Consider the following 16,696-nt stretch of genomic DNA (forward strand, 5'->3'; position numbering starts at 1 on the left):
TCTTAGAAAAAGGCTCGTTAAAGGCCAGGTGGTTTGTTTCAGAATTCACTAATGAAAGAACTCTGTATTCTATGTCTAGGAGTGTATTTTGCTGGGATGATCATAAATTGTAGCTGAATTGATAAACTACACACAGGATACTTCTTTGCTCACAAGGCAGGAAGACGTTTCCTTATTTGGTCTGTACCGGTTTGAACTGAGAACTTGCTGACACACGAACCTTTTTTTCCTCTATATAAGCTGTTATGTACTAAATAAACCTTTGAGTCGATTGGGAAGGCAACCTAAAGCAGTCTGTTTTCTTGTTCTCCCAAGCTGCTCCCGAGCTCGTACTAACACGCTGAATGGCATACTTGAGTGTTACTTTAAATAATTAGGAATCTTAGAAGGAAAGGACAGAACTCTGCTTATCGCTCGTGCCTTGGAGGGAAAACCGGGATGGACATTTTTTTCCTTCACTGCCTGCACCCTAGATCTGAGTTAATATTATGCCTGCACTCTTCTGAAAAGAGGGATTTTGCTGCTGTTCTCTTTGCATCCGGCTGAAAGTGCAGTAGGTCCCAAATGAGAGCTATAATGTAAAATATAATTCAAATAACATTCGTCTTTTGAGTCTAGTGAGCCTTACTGAAATGTCGTTTCTGATATTAAAGTTTGATGATTTATATGTCTACCTATCCACTAGGGGTGCAACGATATTCGTATCGATATTGAACCGTTCGATACAGTGCTTTCGGTTCAGTACGCATATGTATCGAACAATACAACATTTGTAATTTATTTTATCAATTTTCCTTCTGACGATGCTGTCTGTGTTGAGCGCTCAGTGAATCTGTGTTCGACTACTCCGCCTAGGCTGCACTGTCCAGCGCAGATCCACTGAGCGCTCAACACAGACAGCATAGTCAGAAGGAAGAGCGCAGGGCACCTCCCCCACCCTCATTCAGATCTGGCGTTTGGAATTATTTTGGTTTTCATGTGACGTATGACCCTGAAGGTAAGCGAGTCATGGACTAAAGTAAAACAGTATGTTGGATGTGCCACGCAATGCTCAATTACATTGGTGTGAACTAGTGTGCTAGCGCAGTTAGCTCGTTAACGTGTTGGCCGTCTAGCCCCATGCGGTAGCTCGTTAACGGAGATTTGCCGTGTTGTGGCGTTAAGGTCATTTCAACGAGATTAACCTGAAAGCACTAGTGGGAACACGACGAATATGACTGCACATTTACGCCGACATCATCCTAGTGCAAAGACAAGTGGAAGCAGACAAAAAAAAGCAAGCATGCTACTAACTTTAGCCGAGTCATTTAGACAGCTGTTAGCACATGATTCTCCTTATGCTGCTGAGAATATAGCCCAGAAGAAGCGGATAGTATAGCTTTTATTTTGGAAAGAGCCATCTCTCTGTAATAAACTCTCTTTTCCAAAGATGAGTGATTCCTCAATCAGATACAGGGCTTGCAATATCGCTAGCCCGACGTCCCGGAGCTAGCGATTTTTTCAGTCGGGCTACCAAAATCTATCTCTGCCCTGCCCGTCGGGCTATTGTAGGAAAAATATATGTCAATGCTTTTGCATTCTTTCAGAAATGTAGCTGGGTAATTATGTCATTGGCATCGGTGATCCACTGTCAATATGTGACATATTGAAGTCGCGTTTGAATTTGCGCTTGTTTTTTTGCTTTCACTTTGCAATCGTGCGAACTGTGTATAGAGAGCGACAGCACTGATCTGTGAGTGATGATAATTTGTGCACCAATTCCTCTGACATCGTCTTATTAATCGTTAGCTTACTATGCAAACATGACAAGTGAAATCTCCCGCAGCTTAAACATGTGAGAGGTTGATCGCGCAGAGAATCGCTGAGCTTATGTGAGTGCGTGTGTAAAAGCAGCAGGATTTATATTTGACTACGATGACCTGGATGACTGAGAACCTTCACAGACAGATATATATTTTAGTTCTGCTGAGCCAAATAAGACAGGTCAGGGTGAAGAAGTGACAGCCAAAGAAAAGCTTACCACAAAACGGAGAAGTTATGACAAATCAGACTATAAGGCAAAAAGAAAGTGCAGCTTTATGGTTTCATGGACAAAAGAATTTCTGTGGCTGCGATATGACAAGCTAAATAACCAGGGCTGCACGTAAGTGGTCCGCAGGTGCGCATTCGCTGTCAAAATAAAAAACACGCACAAGGGTTAGGGTTAAATTTAAAAACTGTACTTTTGAGTTAAAATATATATTTATAATTTTAATAAATGACAAATTAAAAAGGCATGAACATTTTTTTGTATCGAAAAAATATCGAACCGTGACACCAAAGTATCGAACCGAACCAAACCGTGAATTTTGTGTATCGTTGCACCCCTACTATCCACGCTTGTCTACTTCATAAGACATTTGTAGCAAGACAGGAAAGTCCCTGTAGTGTTATATTTACTTATTCCAGAGAACAGTCGTTAACATAATTTTAGGACCTGGTGGTTAGGAAATTTAAAATTAGTTAAACTTTTGAAACGACTGCCGTGGTTGTTATTCTAGCGAGGAAAATCTTCACAGATTGTATTTGATCTCTCTGCTTGATATCTGCATAAGGCAGCTGCTGATTTCGTTACTCTTAGATGCTGAAAAACTCTCAAGGACGCCCTAAATTAAAGTAGACACAGCAGTATCTGCAGAGGTTCGGTTACACTTCTTACCTCAGGGAAGTCCTTGCAAAACAGCTTCTACATGCACTGGAATGACTTGGCATGCTGTTACAGTAAGTAAAAGTTATTAAAAAGTGGCGTCAGACATGGCTCAGGTTTTAAACAGTCCTAACTCACTTAGCTCACACAGTATAGAAGCTCCTGATCTGACCTGATTTGCTCTTAATAGCAGTGTTAGTAGCAGGATGTGACCAATCACTGCAGCTCACTGGTCTCCTTAGGCAGATGCTTCCACTCCATGTGTAATGGGCTGGTGATGTACCTGACTCCCTAAGTGGTTTTTCGCTCAGGAGAGAACCCTCCCTCGGTCTCCCATCTTCTCTTCCCCCACCCCTCTAATGTGGTAATTTGTAATCTCTTGTTACGCCTTCAAACATAAATTCATAATGCAAGGTGTGCCACAGCAAATGCAGGGGGCTTAAATTATTTACCTTTCCCACCATTCAGTTTATGGCCCATTATGCTGCAAAAAGTGGCGCTGCGGAGAAGACGCTCGCAATAGAGAGGGTCCCATTATAAGATAAGAATATACGCATATTAAAGAGAGCCCTGATTGAAACGGATTTCCATCGCTCTGCCAGCTTCATTGGAAAAGTACTTAGTAGAAATGCAGGCAGATGGGTAATGATGTTTTTGCTCTTCAGAAAGCTTTTTAACCCATCTAAAAGCTTGTCCTGCCTAATAAACTCTTATGTGTAGAACATTTCCCACAGTGTTTGTTATTGTACTCTATAACACTGCCGATTATTCCGAGCCATTCTGGTATGTTTCCTTTCTCTCCAGCTGATTGAGTATTTTCATAAACCTTTGGAAGGCAGAGGAAACGTAGTGTAATAGCCTGTTTGCTGTAGAGTCATGTGTGTACATATGGGTTTTTGCTGGGTCTCTTAACTGGATATTGGGGTGATGCAGTGGTTCGGTGAATTTGCAGGCTTGTGCAGAAATCACTCAGTTGTTCACAAAGCTCCTCTCTCCTAAAATGTGTTCATGTTCACTGACTGCTAATTTGCCTCGGCAGAAAACATCATCTGATTCACATTACGATTTTATCAGTGTAACCACAAAATGATATTTAGCAAAGCTGCAGACTCGTTACTGAAACAGTACCTACTCCCCGTCTGCAAGACTATCACCATCAGCATACAGTAGTTTGATTTTCCAAACTTTTCTGAATCCATAACGACTTGAGCCATAAAACGGGATGAGCTAGCTTTTACAGTATTTAAGCAAGTCAACAGGCTCTAACCCTCATCGAGTGGTCTTGTATCCTAAAGCTAACAGCACATGGGAGAAAAGAAGCAAACTTTAACCTTGTGTCTTAAACATCCAACCACCCATCCTTGCTGGCTTAATCCTGCAAGGGGCTTGGGGGCAAAAATAAGCAGAGGGGACGACTGCTTATGGTAATTTGGTTAAACAATTTTTTTTTTTACTGCGAGGTGCTCACTCTGTATGTTTTGGCACACAGATCTGTACATCTGTGGCCACTTTAAACAGCTCAGAAGTGAAACTTCTTCCCACAGGTTTGGGACCAAGATTTCAACAGTTCAACGCAACATTTCCCTTTTCCTGTAACAGACTCAGCTTCAGGTAAAAGGATCCAGTAAAGAAGGAAGAAGGGAAATTTGGAGAAAAGGGAAAACACATAATCATGAAATAAAAGTCAAAAGATGTTTTATTTGGGGTGCTGGGTGTATTTATAACTTTTTTTTTTTCTAACTTGAAGGTATTCGTGTGAGTCTTCAAAAAAGATTTAAGAATATGATCATAAAAACCTAATAATTATAATAATAATTCAATTTTAAAGGCCTTAGGGATTGCTTGGCATAAGGGGCCTCAGGGCATTTTCTTTGCTTTTTTTCCCCTTTAGCAATATGACTTATTTGTAGAATTTGTAGGATAAGGATGTTACATATTCTAGATTGAGGGAGGGGGGGAAATGTGAATATATCACTTACTCTGTTTTCTCCTAAATGTATTTGGCAAAGCAAAAATTTCCAGGTAATAGGGATAGGTATTCCAGATTTGCAAAAGTAGGCTATCTAATGATATTCAAATTGAAAATACCAGTTCATGCCCACAGGCAAAAGCACTTCATGCTGCATATTTTAGACATTCCATTCGCCAGCTTTTCTTACTGGAAAGAATTAATGATCACTGTAATCAGCAATGCAGCAAAACACAGGCGGCACATTTAATTCCTGCTCCTAACTTATGCAGCCCTGGAAAATAAAAGTACTTTTTCCAGTTAATAAGAGCAATATTGACATTTCTACATCTTTACCTTCTCGTGTTAAAGATTTGCTCTTGCGTGCCTGCTATAACATGCTTACAGAAAGCCACGAGCCCATTTATAGTAAGCGTTACTCACCTGACACTCACTGTCAGGGCCCTTCCTTTCTTTCCGTCTCTCCCTCGCTAATCCGACAGAGCATTGGGCCTCCACTTTACTTGACAGAGCATACATGAAAGCACAAACAAATCTCCTCCTCAGTCCAGAGATAAAGAAGTCATTAAAAATGTAGGACAGCTGAATAGCTGGAGGAGCCCTGTGGATGAGTGAGTGAGGAAAATATCCTTTGTGTCTTTTCTCCCTTCATTGGAGGAGCGTTAATCACAGTCCAAGTTAAATTGAATATGAGTGAGATAAGCAGAGCAGCAGGGGTGGATGGGAAGTGGTGGTGGTGGGGGGGGTAGACAATCAAGGGGAGGCTGGGGCGGGGAAGAGCCTTTAAGTCCTAATGTTTTGTTTCCTGCCTCATATCTCTGGAGAGAAGACAAGGAATTGGACAAATAAAACTTGAAGGGATTAGAGTAATCCGTGAGACTAGGGGCCTATTGTGAAGATCAGTGCTGTTAGTTGTATCTTGGGGATTATCAACACTTTGGCTGCTTACTCCAGAGGTGTGCCGTATATAGAGTGTATGATGGAGAGTGTTTTTTGCATCTTGTATCTAGCAGCATCCATCATGAGCTTTCAGTCGTGCATGTTGCAGTTGGATGTTGAAACAAAGAGCTGAAAGGGTGTGCAGTGGCAAACAGCTGGCAGAACTACAATGCAGAGTATTTCTTGAAAGCAAGCATGCAAATCTCTCAAATAATTCCTCTTGCGGCGGAGCGGCGTAGAAGCGAGAGTTCATCTTGGCTGCATAAACGCAGGGCATCTGAAACAAACAAAAACAATGCGTTAACTGGGATTTCTATACAGGTCAAATCTGTTCAGTGATGAATGTGATGGTTCGCATTGTAGGAACAGACTGAGTTTGCATGCAAAGGTCAAAAAAACCAACTAAATGTCAAGAGCAGTGTCTTTTTTTCTTTTTCTTTTTTTTTTTAGCCTCTCTGCGCTGGTCTTTCAGAAGTAGATGGAACATAAAGTGATTCTTATATTCTCTCCTTTTTTTTCTCTGTTTGCAGGGCTACCACAGGCCAAATCACTACATCGCCACTCAGGGTAAGAATAAAAAAACTTTCTAAAAATTGCAAGACTAGATTGGTGTGTGTGGGCGGTGAGAATTTAACGGTGTCTGTTTGTTTGGGCAGATGGATGTGTGCAGGTGTTTACGAATATCTATCTGAACATCCCCGTCGTTGTTTACATACGCTCTTGCAAACTACTCTTTGATGCTCAGTCAGGTGTGTGCTCGGGGAGTCTGGTGCCTCTCGGTGTGCACACGCAAACGCACGTACCTACGCGCCTCTGAGCAAGCGTAGCGGCACGCTTTCTCGCTGTCTGTTTCCATCCCGTCGGTGGTGTGGGAGCCATTAATCAGGCAGTCTGGGAGTAGGCTGAATAAATAAATGGATTAGCTGACATGTACAGGCGCATTTTGTCACTGTGTTAATCTGGCCGGCAGATTCGCAGAGTGAGGAGCACTTACCGTGACCCCAGAGGTTAAGTCTGATTGATGGTTAATTGTTATGAATTTTGCATCGCGAGCCTCACTCCCACACAACAGGGCAGCATGCATGGGGATTTTACATACCACTTAAGAAAAAAAAACAGTGGAAGAGAGGAAAAAAAAAAGATAAAGGCAGGGGTTTTTTTTATTATTATTTTTGCGAAGAGGCTTTAATGGATTCACAATCTGCTTTGGCGGAGCTGGGAGTTGCATAATTACCTGTTTATTAGTGCATTGCCTCTCTTCCTCAGTGTCTCAATTAAAACAACGCTCTGGTTGCTCTTACTTCAGAAAGAGAGAGCATACTAATCAGGCAGTGGTCGCTCTGTTTGCACATTTGTCTGTATGAATGGCACCTAGTTTGAACTGCCTCGCGCTGACCGCTGAGTCCAGCACTCGAAACTGAGCTGTCAAGTGTCGACTCTCTCCTGTGCGCCTCGAGTTCACCAAAACAAGGCAGTATAACTGGCAAATTCAACTCTGAAAGAGTTTCATCTGGATTATTATGACTTCTATAATTGTCCTATAGTCATTAAGAGCATTCCAATTTTCATTAAAAAAATATGCATGAGGAGATCAGCAGTCAAAGAAATGTTGCAAACAAGGCCCTCTCTAAGATGGAAAGCTCGAGAAGCCAAACGTGTTTCCATTCAAGTTAATTAGCCCCAGTTTTCTCATTGAGCTTGCATAATAAGTCCTCATTTTCCATCGACTGTATCGCAAGCACTGGGTAGATCCATCCAGTACGAAAGCGTGGAGGTGTGTGTGTGTGAGAGAGAGAGTGTGGAAACATCTGTATTCTCTGGGAGACCAAGCCCTTTTATAATTCATCATCAGCTCCGGCAGACTGACAGGAAGGAAGCCTCAGTCTGCTGACACTGAAGCAAAGAGCAGCCAGAGATGATAGGAAAGCCAGACACAGACCTGTCTCTCTCAGCCAGACAAACGGCATACTGTAGCACCTGAAAAGAGCACCTGGGCATTGGCACACTTGCTGAAAATGAGGGAGTAGTCTTCCTCTCTCCCCCAGTAAAGTTTTTCAGTGAATGACACTTCCACTCAAGTCCACTGGGACCAGCAGTAGCTCAGGAAAATGAGACCCGCAATACTGCTGGATAAGCTAAAAAATCTTTGTCATAAATTGGTTGTGGAGGTGGTTTGCGGTGTGCTTAATATGGCAGACAGGTGGGATAACGTTGTCCCCGTTCTATAATGCTATAAACTACAATGACACTCATTAGTTTGGGGTTTATTGACGAGTCCCTTTGCTCTGTCAAGGTGACAATGGCAGGTAGAACAGCTGTCACTCCATAAAAGCCTCATCACCCAAGCTCTGCTCCTCATTATGTAGGTCAGTCTCTCATCCAGAGCTTCTTTTTTTCTGCAGCAATACAATAACTGTCTGTCAGTAATTCTCTAACTGCAGCTCACCTACTTAGCAGATTGAATGTGTGCATGCACCTCAGCCCTGCCATATTGACGCCTCGCCTCTGTCCATTATTATGTCCTGCAGATCGCTTTAAATACTGATCTGACATGAGCTTCCTTCTAGTGGAGACTGAATTACACTGACACCGGGGATGCAAACAGCTGCGATAACCCCCTGCATCCTCTTGGTGATGTGGAAAATATTCATGACATGGGAAAGGGTTCAATTTCATCAAGCTTTCCCCCTCCGGTCTTCTCCGCTTTCCCCTCCTTCACAAGCGGCAAATGTCACCAGGAGCCCAAAAGTTTTATTATTTACAGGTTAACATCTCAAAGCCCAGCAGGGGAGGTGTGGGGTTGGGAGATGGGAAGAGAGAGAGAGCAAATCAATGATAAGCGAGTGTACATTATGCCACAGCCTGCCACATGTAATATTAATGGGCAAGAGGGGAACATCACCTGCATGTTTGTCTGTGAGTGTCTGTGTGAACATGTTGATCAGAAATTTTTTGCCGTACCTGGCTTGGGGATTCTACAGCTGTCACACTCTTTGCTTCTGAGGAGGTGCAGGCCTAGTCCCAAAACACAGCATCAGCTGCAGCAGCGTTAGCTCTCTGACAGCTGGAAGTGAAGCTCCTACTTGTGTTCTGCCTCTGTGAAGTGCCTCTTCCAAACTTCACCAACTAGGCACCACACACTCTGTACTACAAACAGTGCGCTCTGCTTGTATTCTTCAAGTGAGCTCTCAGACTGATTTCTCTGAAAATATTCTGTGGCCTAGTCTTTGAGAATGTAAGCTTTCCCCTCGGTACAGCTAGCTATCAAGATTGTTTGTGTCGAAAGTGATTTTTTTTTTTAATAGTGTTTGTTTGTTTGTTTTCTTGAGACTTTATTTTTTTATCTTAAAGGTACCAGAAATTAATTTTGATTGCCTGAATCTGTATTTTAAAAAGATTGTTCAAATTTGACAGTACTGCCACACTTGCTCTCTTGAACAAAAGCCAAGAGGAGGTTAGCAATGGTTAAGTACAGTGCTGTGCAAGTCTTAAGTTACCACTGATCTCTTTATAGTTTCTTTGGAAGAAGCCAGGCTTTCTCTGTTTTGTTTTGTTTTTTTAGTTTTGTGAGAAATAGTTCTCCAAGCGTTTCTAAAGGTCTTTCAAAGGTTTTCTTTGGGCACTGAATACATTTTTTACTCATTTCAGTCCAGTCCTTGTACCCGACAATTTTCAGAGAAATGTTTTTGTTAAGCATCTTAGCACTGGCCTATGAATAATTCAAGCATAAAAAGGACCTAACTCAGGGGATGAACCACTTCTGTGTCTATGCATAACAAAAAAGTTGGCAAAGAACCAATTTTAAATTGTAACTTTAGGCAATTTTTTACAATTTCCACATTAAAATGTTCCCATTTCTTTAGTTGACAGCCATAAAATCGTGTTTTTATGGCAAGCCTAAAATACTATCTACTGATTGACCAGCATCTGAAAGTCATGTTCTTAAGAAAAAATCCATCAAAGATCTGGCACAGGATCTGAGAGATGCATCTGCCCCTTCAGTTGATTTATCTGCTGTTGTGAGTCCTCATCATAAATGGTCTTAGTCGAAGGGCAGTTTTGAAAAAGCCATTCTTCAAGAAGAGAAACTATGAGGAATGGCTTAGGTATCCCAAATTACACAATAGCAGCTCTGAAAATCAGTAGCAGCAGAGCTTGTGGAGTGATGGAGGAGGTCAGGTACAAAAAATGAGTGTTTACAGAACAACAATGTGTAAAACACGATGTGGGCTCTGTAATCATTTAGAGCTGTGTTTCAGCCAGTGGTGTTGATGGTCTTGTTAAATTTGGTGGACCTGTGAACACACAAAAGTAACGAGATCTTGATCCAACATGCAGGTTCATTCAGCATCCCAAACATGCACCTATAACTTGGCAGGAAAACATACCATTGAACACCATCAGTCTTTGACCTCCCTTGAACTCAGTGTTATTAACAAAAGGCAAACAAAAGGCCAGCATCCAAAGAAGAGCTTCAAGTGTCTTCCAGAAGCCTGGAGAACTATTGTTGAAGACTACAGAAAAAAGATGTTGAAGAATAAGATACCAAAATATTCACTTTAAAGTTTTTTAGAATTGCTTTATATACAGCATTTCCATGGATATATGCACGTTTCAATACATTGCAGCACATCTTTCCCATTTTCCTAGAAAAATATAAAGAAATGAGAGGGGGGTTCAAGACTTTTCCACAGTACTGAATAGCATATACACTGGAAACAAGAGGAAAATATCTGGTCTCATTCAAATATTCAAAGTTTAGCTGCCACCACTTTAAGAGAACACTAACCAACACACTGAAACTTCGTGTAAAAAGGACGACTTGTTGCCAATGAATTGATTCACCTCACAACTCAAAGCTGATGTTCTTCTCACAAGCCAACTGCATGTGCTATTTCTTATCTGGCACCCGTGTAATCCAGAAAACATGATTCCTATTTAATGTAAATAACTGTCACAAGCATCAACAGCAAACATGAACATTGTGGTTAAGGTAATGAGGGGGTTCTGGTTAAAATTTGCAATGCGCTCACAGTATCATGCTACAGAATAAAGAAAAGAAAAGCCTGAACCTGTCACCCTTAAAATAGAAAACAAACTGTACTGATGGAAGTGATTTCTTTCAGGACGACAGCGTCCTATCAGCATCAGATACAAAATGTAAGTGAATGTTTTTATGCAAATTAAAATACGACATTTTTGCTAGTAGAATTGGCTGTCACCAAATCTAAAGACCATTGAGTGACTTTGCAAAGTAATATTAAACAGTGCTTATGAAACAATTGTGTTCAGTGGCTTCAGTAGAGTTACAGATACTTGGAGAATCAGTCAGTCAAAAGTGCAGCAAAGACATTCAGGCTGCATGCTGTGGCCCAGCACCGCCTATGGCTAAAGAAAAGAGGTGCTTTCTAGACATTTTTTAACTTACTGAAACAGGTTTTTGCGAACTCGATAATATAAAAGCTCCACTTTTACGGCTCATTGACTGCAGTGGCACATGTCAGCTTACAGCAGCAGAAATCTAGGATTTTAAAAGCATGCTATTTTTCAATGGAGATTGGTTAAGAAACCAATGAGTCTAAAATAAATTCTTTCCTCAACATTTGAAACTGTTCACCCATTCTGTGTGAAAGTTGTCAAATCAACTGTGTTAGCGATTCCTTTGTTCTTGTATATCTACTTATCAAGAAGCACACTCACTTCCTCATGGGTGTCATCAAGTTACAGTCCAGGAAGCTATCTGTACCCATTCTCCATCTCTGCATTCACAACAAAGCATAAATTGGTTGGCTTAAGCTTGGCAGGAGCCTCCCATTGGATGGTTTATCATATAATGCCAAGTAGTATTGTGTTACTGAAGTCCTACACACCAGCTGTCCTGCTTCTCATTCTTCCTCTCCCAAACTTCTCAGCAATGTGCATCTTTCCTCAGGGACAAGTGTGGGAGGTAGCGGAGTGGGTGGCTCAATCAGGTTGGGTAGTTATCGTAGAGACGGAAACCGAAGTCCTACAGTTAAATCGAGATATACCACCACATGCAAAGCACAGGAAGTAGGGGAATACAGATGGAAGTTATGGAGTAGCCTTGTTCCAACTCTCTAGCTGTCTAGTTGATAGATCCTATTTGTATTTTTACTGTAAAAGCACAAACAGGATGGAAATGTGTTCGCAGAAATGGTTGGTTTTGAATCATTTTTTGTTTTTGTTTTTCATTTCTTTAAAAAGTCTTTAATTTAATTTATCTGCTTTTAGAAATAGATGTTTTTAAACTCTGTCAAACAGTATTGCACAATTAAATGTATGACAGTGAGGATGTGTTTAGGCACCCCACTAAGCAGATCAAACATGGCTTGATCAATCAAGTGAATAAAATGGTGATGACACTTTGTTGATGTCCTGAGGGAAATTAGGTTGTTGCAGAAGGCGTAAGTCAATAAGAAGCACAAACAGCACAATGATAGGATCCAGGAACTGCTGCAGCTCCTCATACTAAGGCAAAACAAATTAGTAACAATACAATAGAAATATTCAAATGTGTTTTTATACTAGATTCTATTTTAGCCCGTAATGATTTCATAATCGCTGTAGTTCTTCATTAAGGTTTCCCAAATTGTTGTTAATTTCTTTTAATTGTGTAGTTAGTGGTTTTATGATCATGGCACTCAAGCCAGATACGAAAGCCCGTATAGCTATGCAGTAGGGAGAACAACTCTCTTCATGCCCACCTTTGTTGTTGTTACTGCTTTTTATATAGATCTTTCCCTGGGTGTCCTAGTGATCTAGTGCTTACAGCTGCAGGAGGCATAAATCCAAAAAGTGAGATTTTTTTTAAATAGGAAAACCTTTTCCTGCTACTATCCTCTCCCTTCAAGGCCATGCACATGTTCTTTATACACACTAAAAATAATGCTTTTGGCTGCATAGGGGATCTGAACCCTACTTTCCCAGGTGAAAGTCATCTGCATAACCCACAACACAAATTTCCCCAATGACTTTTTCGTTTTTTCTACTTTGTACTGCTCACCTTATCTGGTGTACAAGTCCTCTGCTTAACCAAAGTGTTGTGTCATGGACTAGACTCTTTAATTTACTACTAAAGTGAAAGGAGGTGTAATGTGCTTCCAGAGTAACCAACAATATCTACAATATGCTAAAACTTTTATGTGTTCCTTAAGATACCTTTAGGGTACATCACAGGTCAAAGTATCCTTGTTTCCTAACTGGATAACAGTTGTTCAAATTTGTATGAAATTAAGTGTATCCTTATGCTTCCATAGGAATTGAGAATGTAAGTAGCAGCCAGGTGCTGCTAATCAAATGCACTTCATGAATTCTCTCTAGAGCAACATGGCTAATGTTTATCAAGTTACGGCTGAAGAAGTTGTGGAAAAACTTCCTCTAAACAGATGAAACCAAAATGTGATGTTTGGTCATAATGCACCACACCATGTTTGGAGAAACTCAAATACAGCATATTGGCATAAATGCCCCATACCCATCATCAAGCACGGTGGTGGAGGGGTGATGATTTGGGTTTGTTTTGCAGCCACAGGGTCCTAGGCACCCGGAAGTCACTGAGTCAACCATGAACTGTTCTGTTTAGTAAAATATTCTATAGTCAAATGTGAGGCCATCTGTCTGAGAGTTTTGGGAACAGGACAATGATGCCAAGTATCACAGTAAATCTACAACAGAATCAAGGTGTTGCAATTGTCCAGCCAAAGTCCAAATGTTGTAAGAGAGCTGTGCATAAACAAATGACCTCAAACCTCAGTGAACTGAAGCAATGTTGTGAAAATTCCTCCATAATGATGTGAGAGACTTACAAAGCCATACAGATTTACTATTTTACTAATTGCTGATAAAGGTTGTTCTACAAGATGCTGAGTCGCGGTGCGTACTTTGTGCATTCCTGAGGAAAACTTTCTCTCTTTTTTTCCTTTTCTTTCTTTTTCATGACTTGAGTTTTTACAGGTTTCAGTGGCCTAATGTTTATTAAATTTACCTGCCACATAAATGACAACGAAGAAAACGCCAGCAGCTTGTGTATCTGCCATGTTTTGTCTTAGCTTGTGCCTGTGTGTGTCTGCATAATTTGTTATGTCTCCAGGTAATTCGGGCCAACTCGGGAGAATGCACAGTTGTAGAGATTTGCATTCACTAATTAATTTGTCAGAAGTAATTTTTTTCTACTTGGTGCTTGATTAAAACTAATATTAATAATTTTAATTAACCAGAATAATAATTAAATTCAGCCCACAATTATTGCTCAGTGAAGTTTTAAATATTGGAGGCATTGACTGGCTCTCTGCTCATTTATTTTGATGTTCACCAGACACATTTGGGTCCGGTTCGGTGGAAAGGTTGGTGTTGAACAGATGAGATGTAGTGGTAATTACTTTGAGCTTTGCCATACACACGCATGTGCGGACGCACGGAGAACAGCAGCCGTTGGGCTCATATTTAAATTTGTGATTCGTTTTCCTTTCTCGTTTTCATCCGTGTTTAAGCTGTGTGTTGTAGAGTAAGCACTATGTGATGAATCTGATGTAGAAGCACCATGAATAAATTATACCTGACACGTCTTTCAGCGCTAGATCCGTGAAGTGAAAATGCCCTGTAAACTCTCTTGTTCCAATATGTCAGTAATACCACCAAATTTATGTTTGGAAGTTAATCTGAGGAAGAAGCTGACATTACTGATGAGAAAACATTACCCACAGTATGCACGTCAGCAGTAAAGCGCATTACCAAATTTAGTGATAGATGGTCCATTGTGGCAAACAAATTCTTCCACTAATAAATATGAAAATAAACTTGGAGACATGGAAACTTAGGTAATTGTTTTAAGGTACACAAATTTACAATCTGCCGCTTGCCTGTTAGAATGCATATTAGAGTTCAATGGTCCCCTGTTAGTCATTAGTAAACACTTACAAATGCTTTATTCTGCACTACCATATTCTACAACTACTGGACTATTATCTAAGCGTTTACCCTAGTGACCCTCTTGCATACTAATCATTGATAGTTAAAAAGTTTTGTGCCTGTAAGGTGGTAATGCTACGAGTCCTTTCTCTGAAATGTCCGTTCTTATATAACAAAATGGCAAACTGCAAGTGTTAATATTATCCAAATAACCCTAAAATAACTCTGAATATATCTTGCAGTCTAAAGTGAGGCTCGCTCATAAATAATTCTGTAGCCTAAGACTTATTCTGCAGTAATTAGGAGGGGGAAACTCTTAGGTAATGGCCTCGTGGTTTAGGAATATGGCCATGCAAAATAAAAGTAGTAAGTGCACTTTATCGACTAATATGAGCCAACATACCACTAATAATAGCAATAATATGCAACTGATTATTGCTCATATATGAACCACTGAAGGTTATACATTAACGTGTTTTTGGATGAACCAGATTAACCAGATGTGTTTACAAGATGCCAAACTTGTAGTTTTTTAAAGGGTACTATTAATGTGTAACATGCGTTGAAGCCCACAGAGATTTGTTAGTAGTTAAGGGAAAGAGCTAGACTGCAATAAAACCTGACTGAAGCCTCAACACCCCAATACTTGTGTGAAGCTATTGTAAGATATTTAAGGTAGGTTTGGGGGGGAAAAAATATTTGTAAAATGTAATTTCCTCTCTATGTCTCTCCTAGGCCCCATGCAGGAGACGGTATTTGATTTCTGGAGGATGGTCTGGCAGGAGAACACTGCAGCTATCGTCATGGTGACCAACCTGGTGGAAGTGGGCAGGGTGAGTATTTATGACACGTTCACTTGAACTGCACATCTCAAATAAGATTACCTTGCCCCCAGTCGACTAACAGCCTGATTGTATTTCAAGGCAAACTGAGACACCTTTTGTTATTATCTTTGAACATCAGTCCCCAGATGTTTGTGTGCACGCACGCGCTGACTTAGTGAGGCATGGGACTCGTGTGCCGCCAGCTCTTTTTTTCATCTATCTGATCAGTGAGAAGTGAGAAGAAACTGATTGATGGCCTTCATTACCAGAGAGGCATCCAGGCGTCTGACTACTGTTTCATCTCAGTGGCTCTATAACAGGAGATTAGACTCCGCTGAAGCCGCCAGCTCCTTCCAAGCTCCTCCGAGCAGAAACATCTCTTAATGCTGTCCTCACTGGACAAAAGGGGACTGTTATTGAGTAGTGAGGACAGTTCATAATGTTCAAACTAATGGTAAAGCCTTGACTTTTCTTGTTCACTACAGCATGTGGCCTGCCTCGGGGGGGGAAAAAACCCAGAGCCCTGCTTCAGTCCTAATTTGTTCCACTTAACTCGCACTTTAGTTCCTCCTGGTTAGGTTATAATCAAGAGAAAATGAAGGTCTTAACATACAGTGTAATGCTTTGACTGCCACGGGATTTTTCTCTAAGAATTTTAAATACACTGAAAGCCCTTTTAAAAAGAGGCGCACCTTGATTTTGCTGATGTGCATTTTTGGTGGGGCTTAAATGTAGCAGAGCTGATAATGATTCATAGCCCCATCTCTAGGTACCTCATTAGGCCTTTCCTCTAGAGTAGCGGAGTCCAGCCCACCCCACCCCGCACCTTCTCCACACCTGCTTAGTACTCGGCGGGCCCCGGCCCTCAAACCGTCTGTTATATGATCCTTGTCCAATGGCGGGCGGTAGGCACAGTTGGTCACAGTGACGGTAGCTCCACAGAGGGCCCTATAAAATCACTCCACCGTATCACAGTGGGCCATCTGCTTGGCACAGTCACTGATGAACTCTGGGAAATCCTGGCACACACACACACACACAGAAGCACACGCAGCCTCTCTCCCGCTGGTTTCAGACAGGGGGGCGGTGCTCGGCACACTTTAATGTACGAGAGATTTGGTTTGGAAGTCAGCGTGCTGATGTGTGTGATGAGGTGATGCTCCATGTGCTTCTTTTCTATACACTCTATCCATATGAGTGAAGACGTGTAAGACCTGTGCACGCTCGTCACGTGCTCATAAGTGTGCCCGCACAAAAGAACATCTGTGTCTATGCTGGCATATTTTAGCCCAAAGGCTAATTCCCCCCCCAAACTAGGCGCCTGATAGAGTGATCTAATAAGGTAATGGC

At 41.2% G+C, this 16,696-nt stretch overlaps 1 protein-coding gene across 7 annotated transcripts in view; it reads left to right on the forward strand.

The window, feature by feature from the left end:
- The window catches only part of LOC308383710 (receptor-type tyrosine-protein phosphatase mu), a 168,667-nt gene that overhangs the window by 137,030 nt on the left and 14,941 nt on the right, over window positions 1-16,696 (forward strand). For all 7 annotated transcript variants that reach the window (XM_080861779.1, XM_080861778.1, XM_080861780.1 and 4 more), the window contains 2 exons: window positions 6,125-6,161; window positions 15,258-15,355. In XM_080861779.1, coding sequence (XP_080717905.1) covers window positions 6,125-6,161; window positions 15,258-15,355 — 135 coding nt within the window. The remainder of the gene's footprint in view (window positions 1-6,124; window positions 6,162-15,257; window positions 15,356-16,696) is intronic.

This window comes from Rhamphochromis sp. 'chilingali', assembly GCF_963969265.1.
Source record: "Rhamphochromis sp. 'chilingali' genome assembly, chromosome: 16".
NCBI lineage: Eukaryota > Metazoa > Chordata > Actinopteri > Cichliformes > Cichlidae > Rhamphochromis > Rhamphochromis sp. 'chilingali'.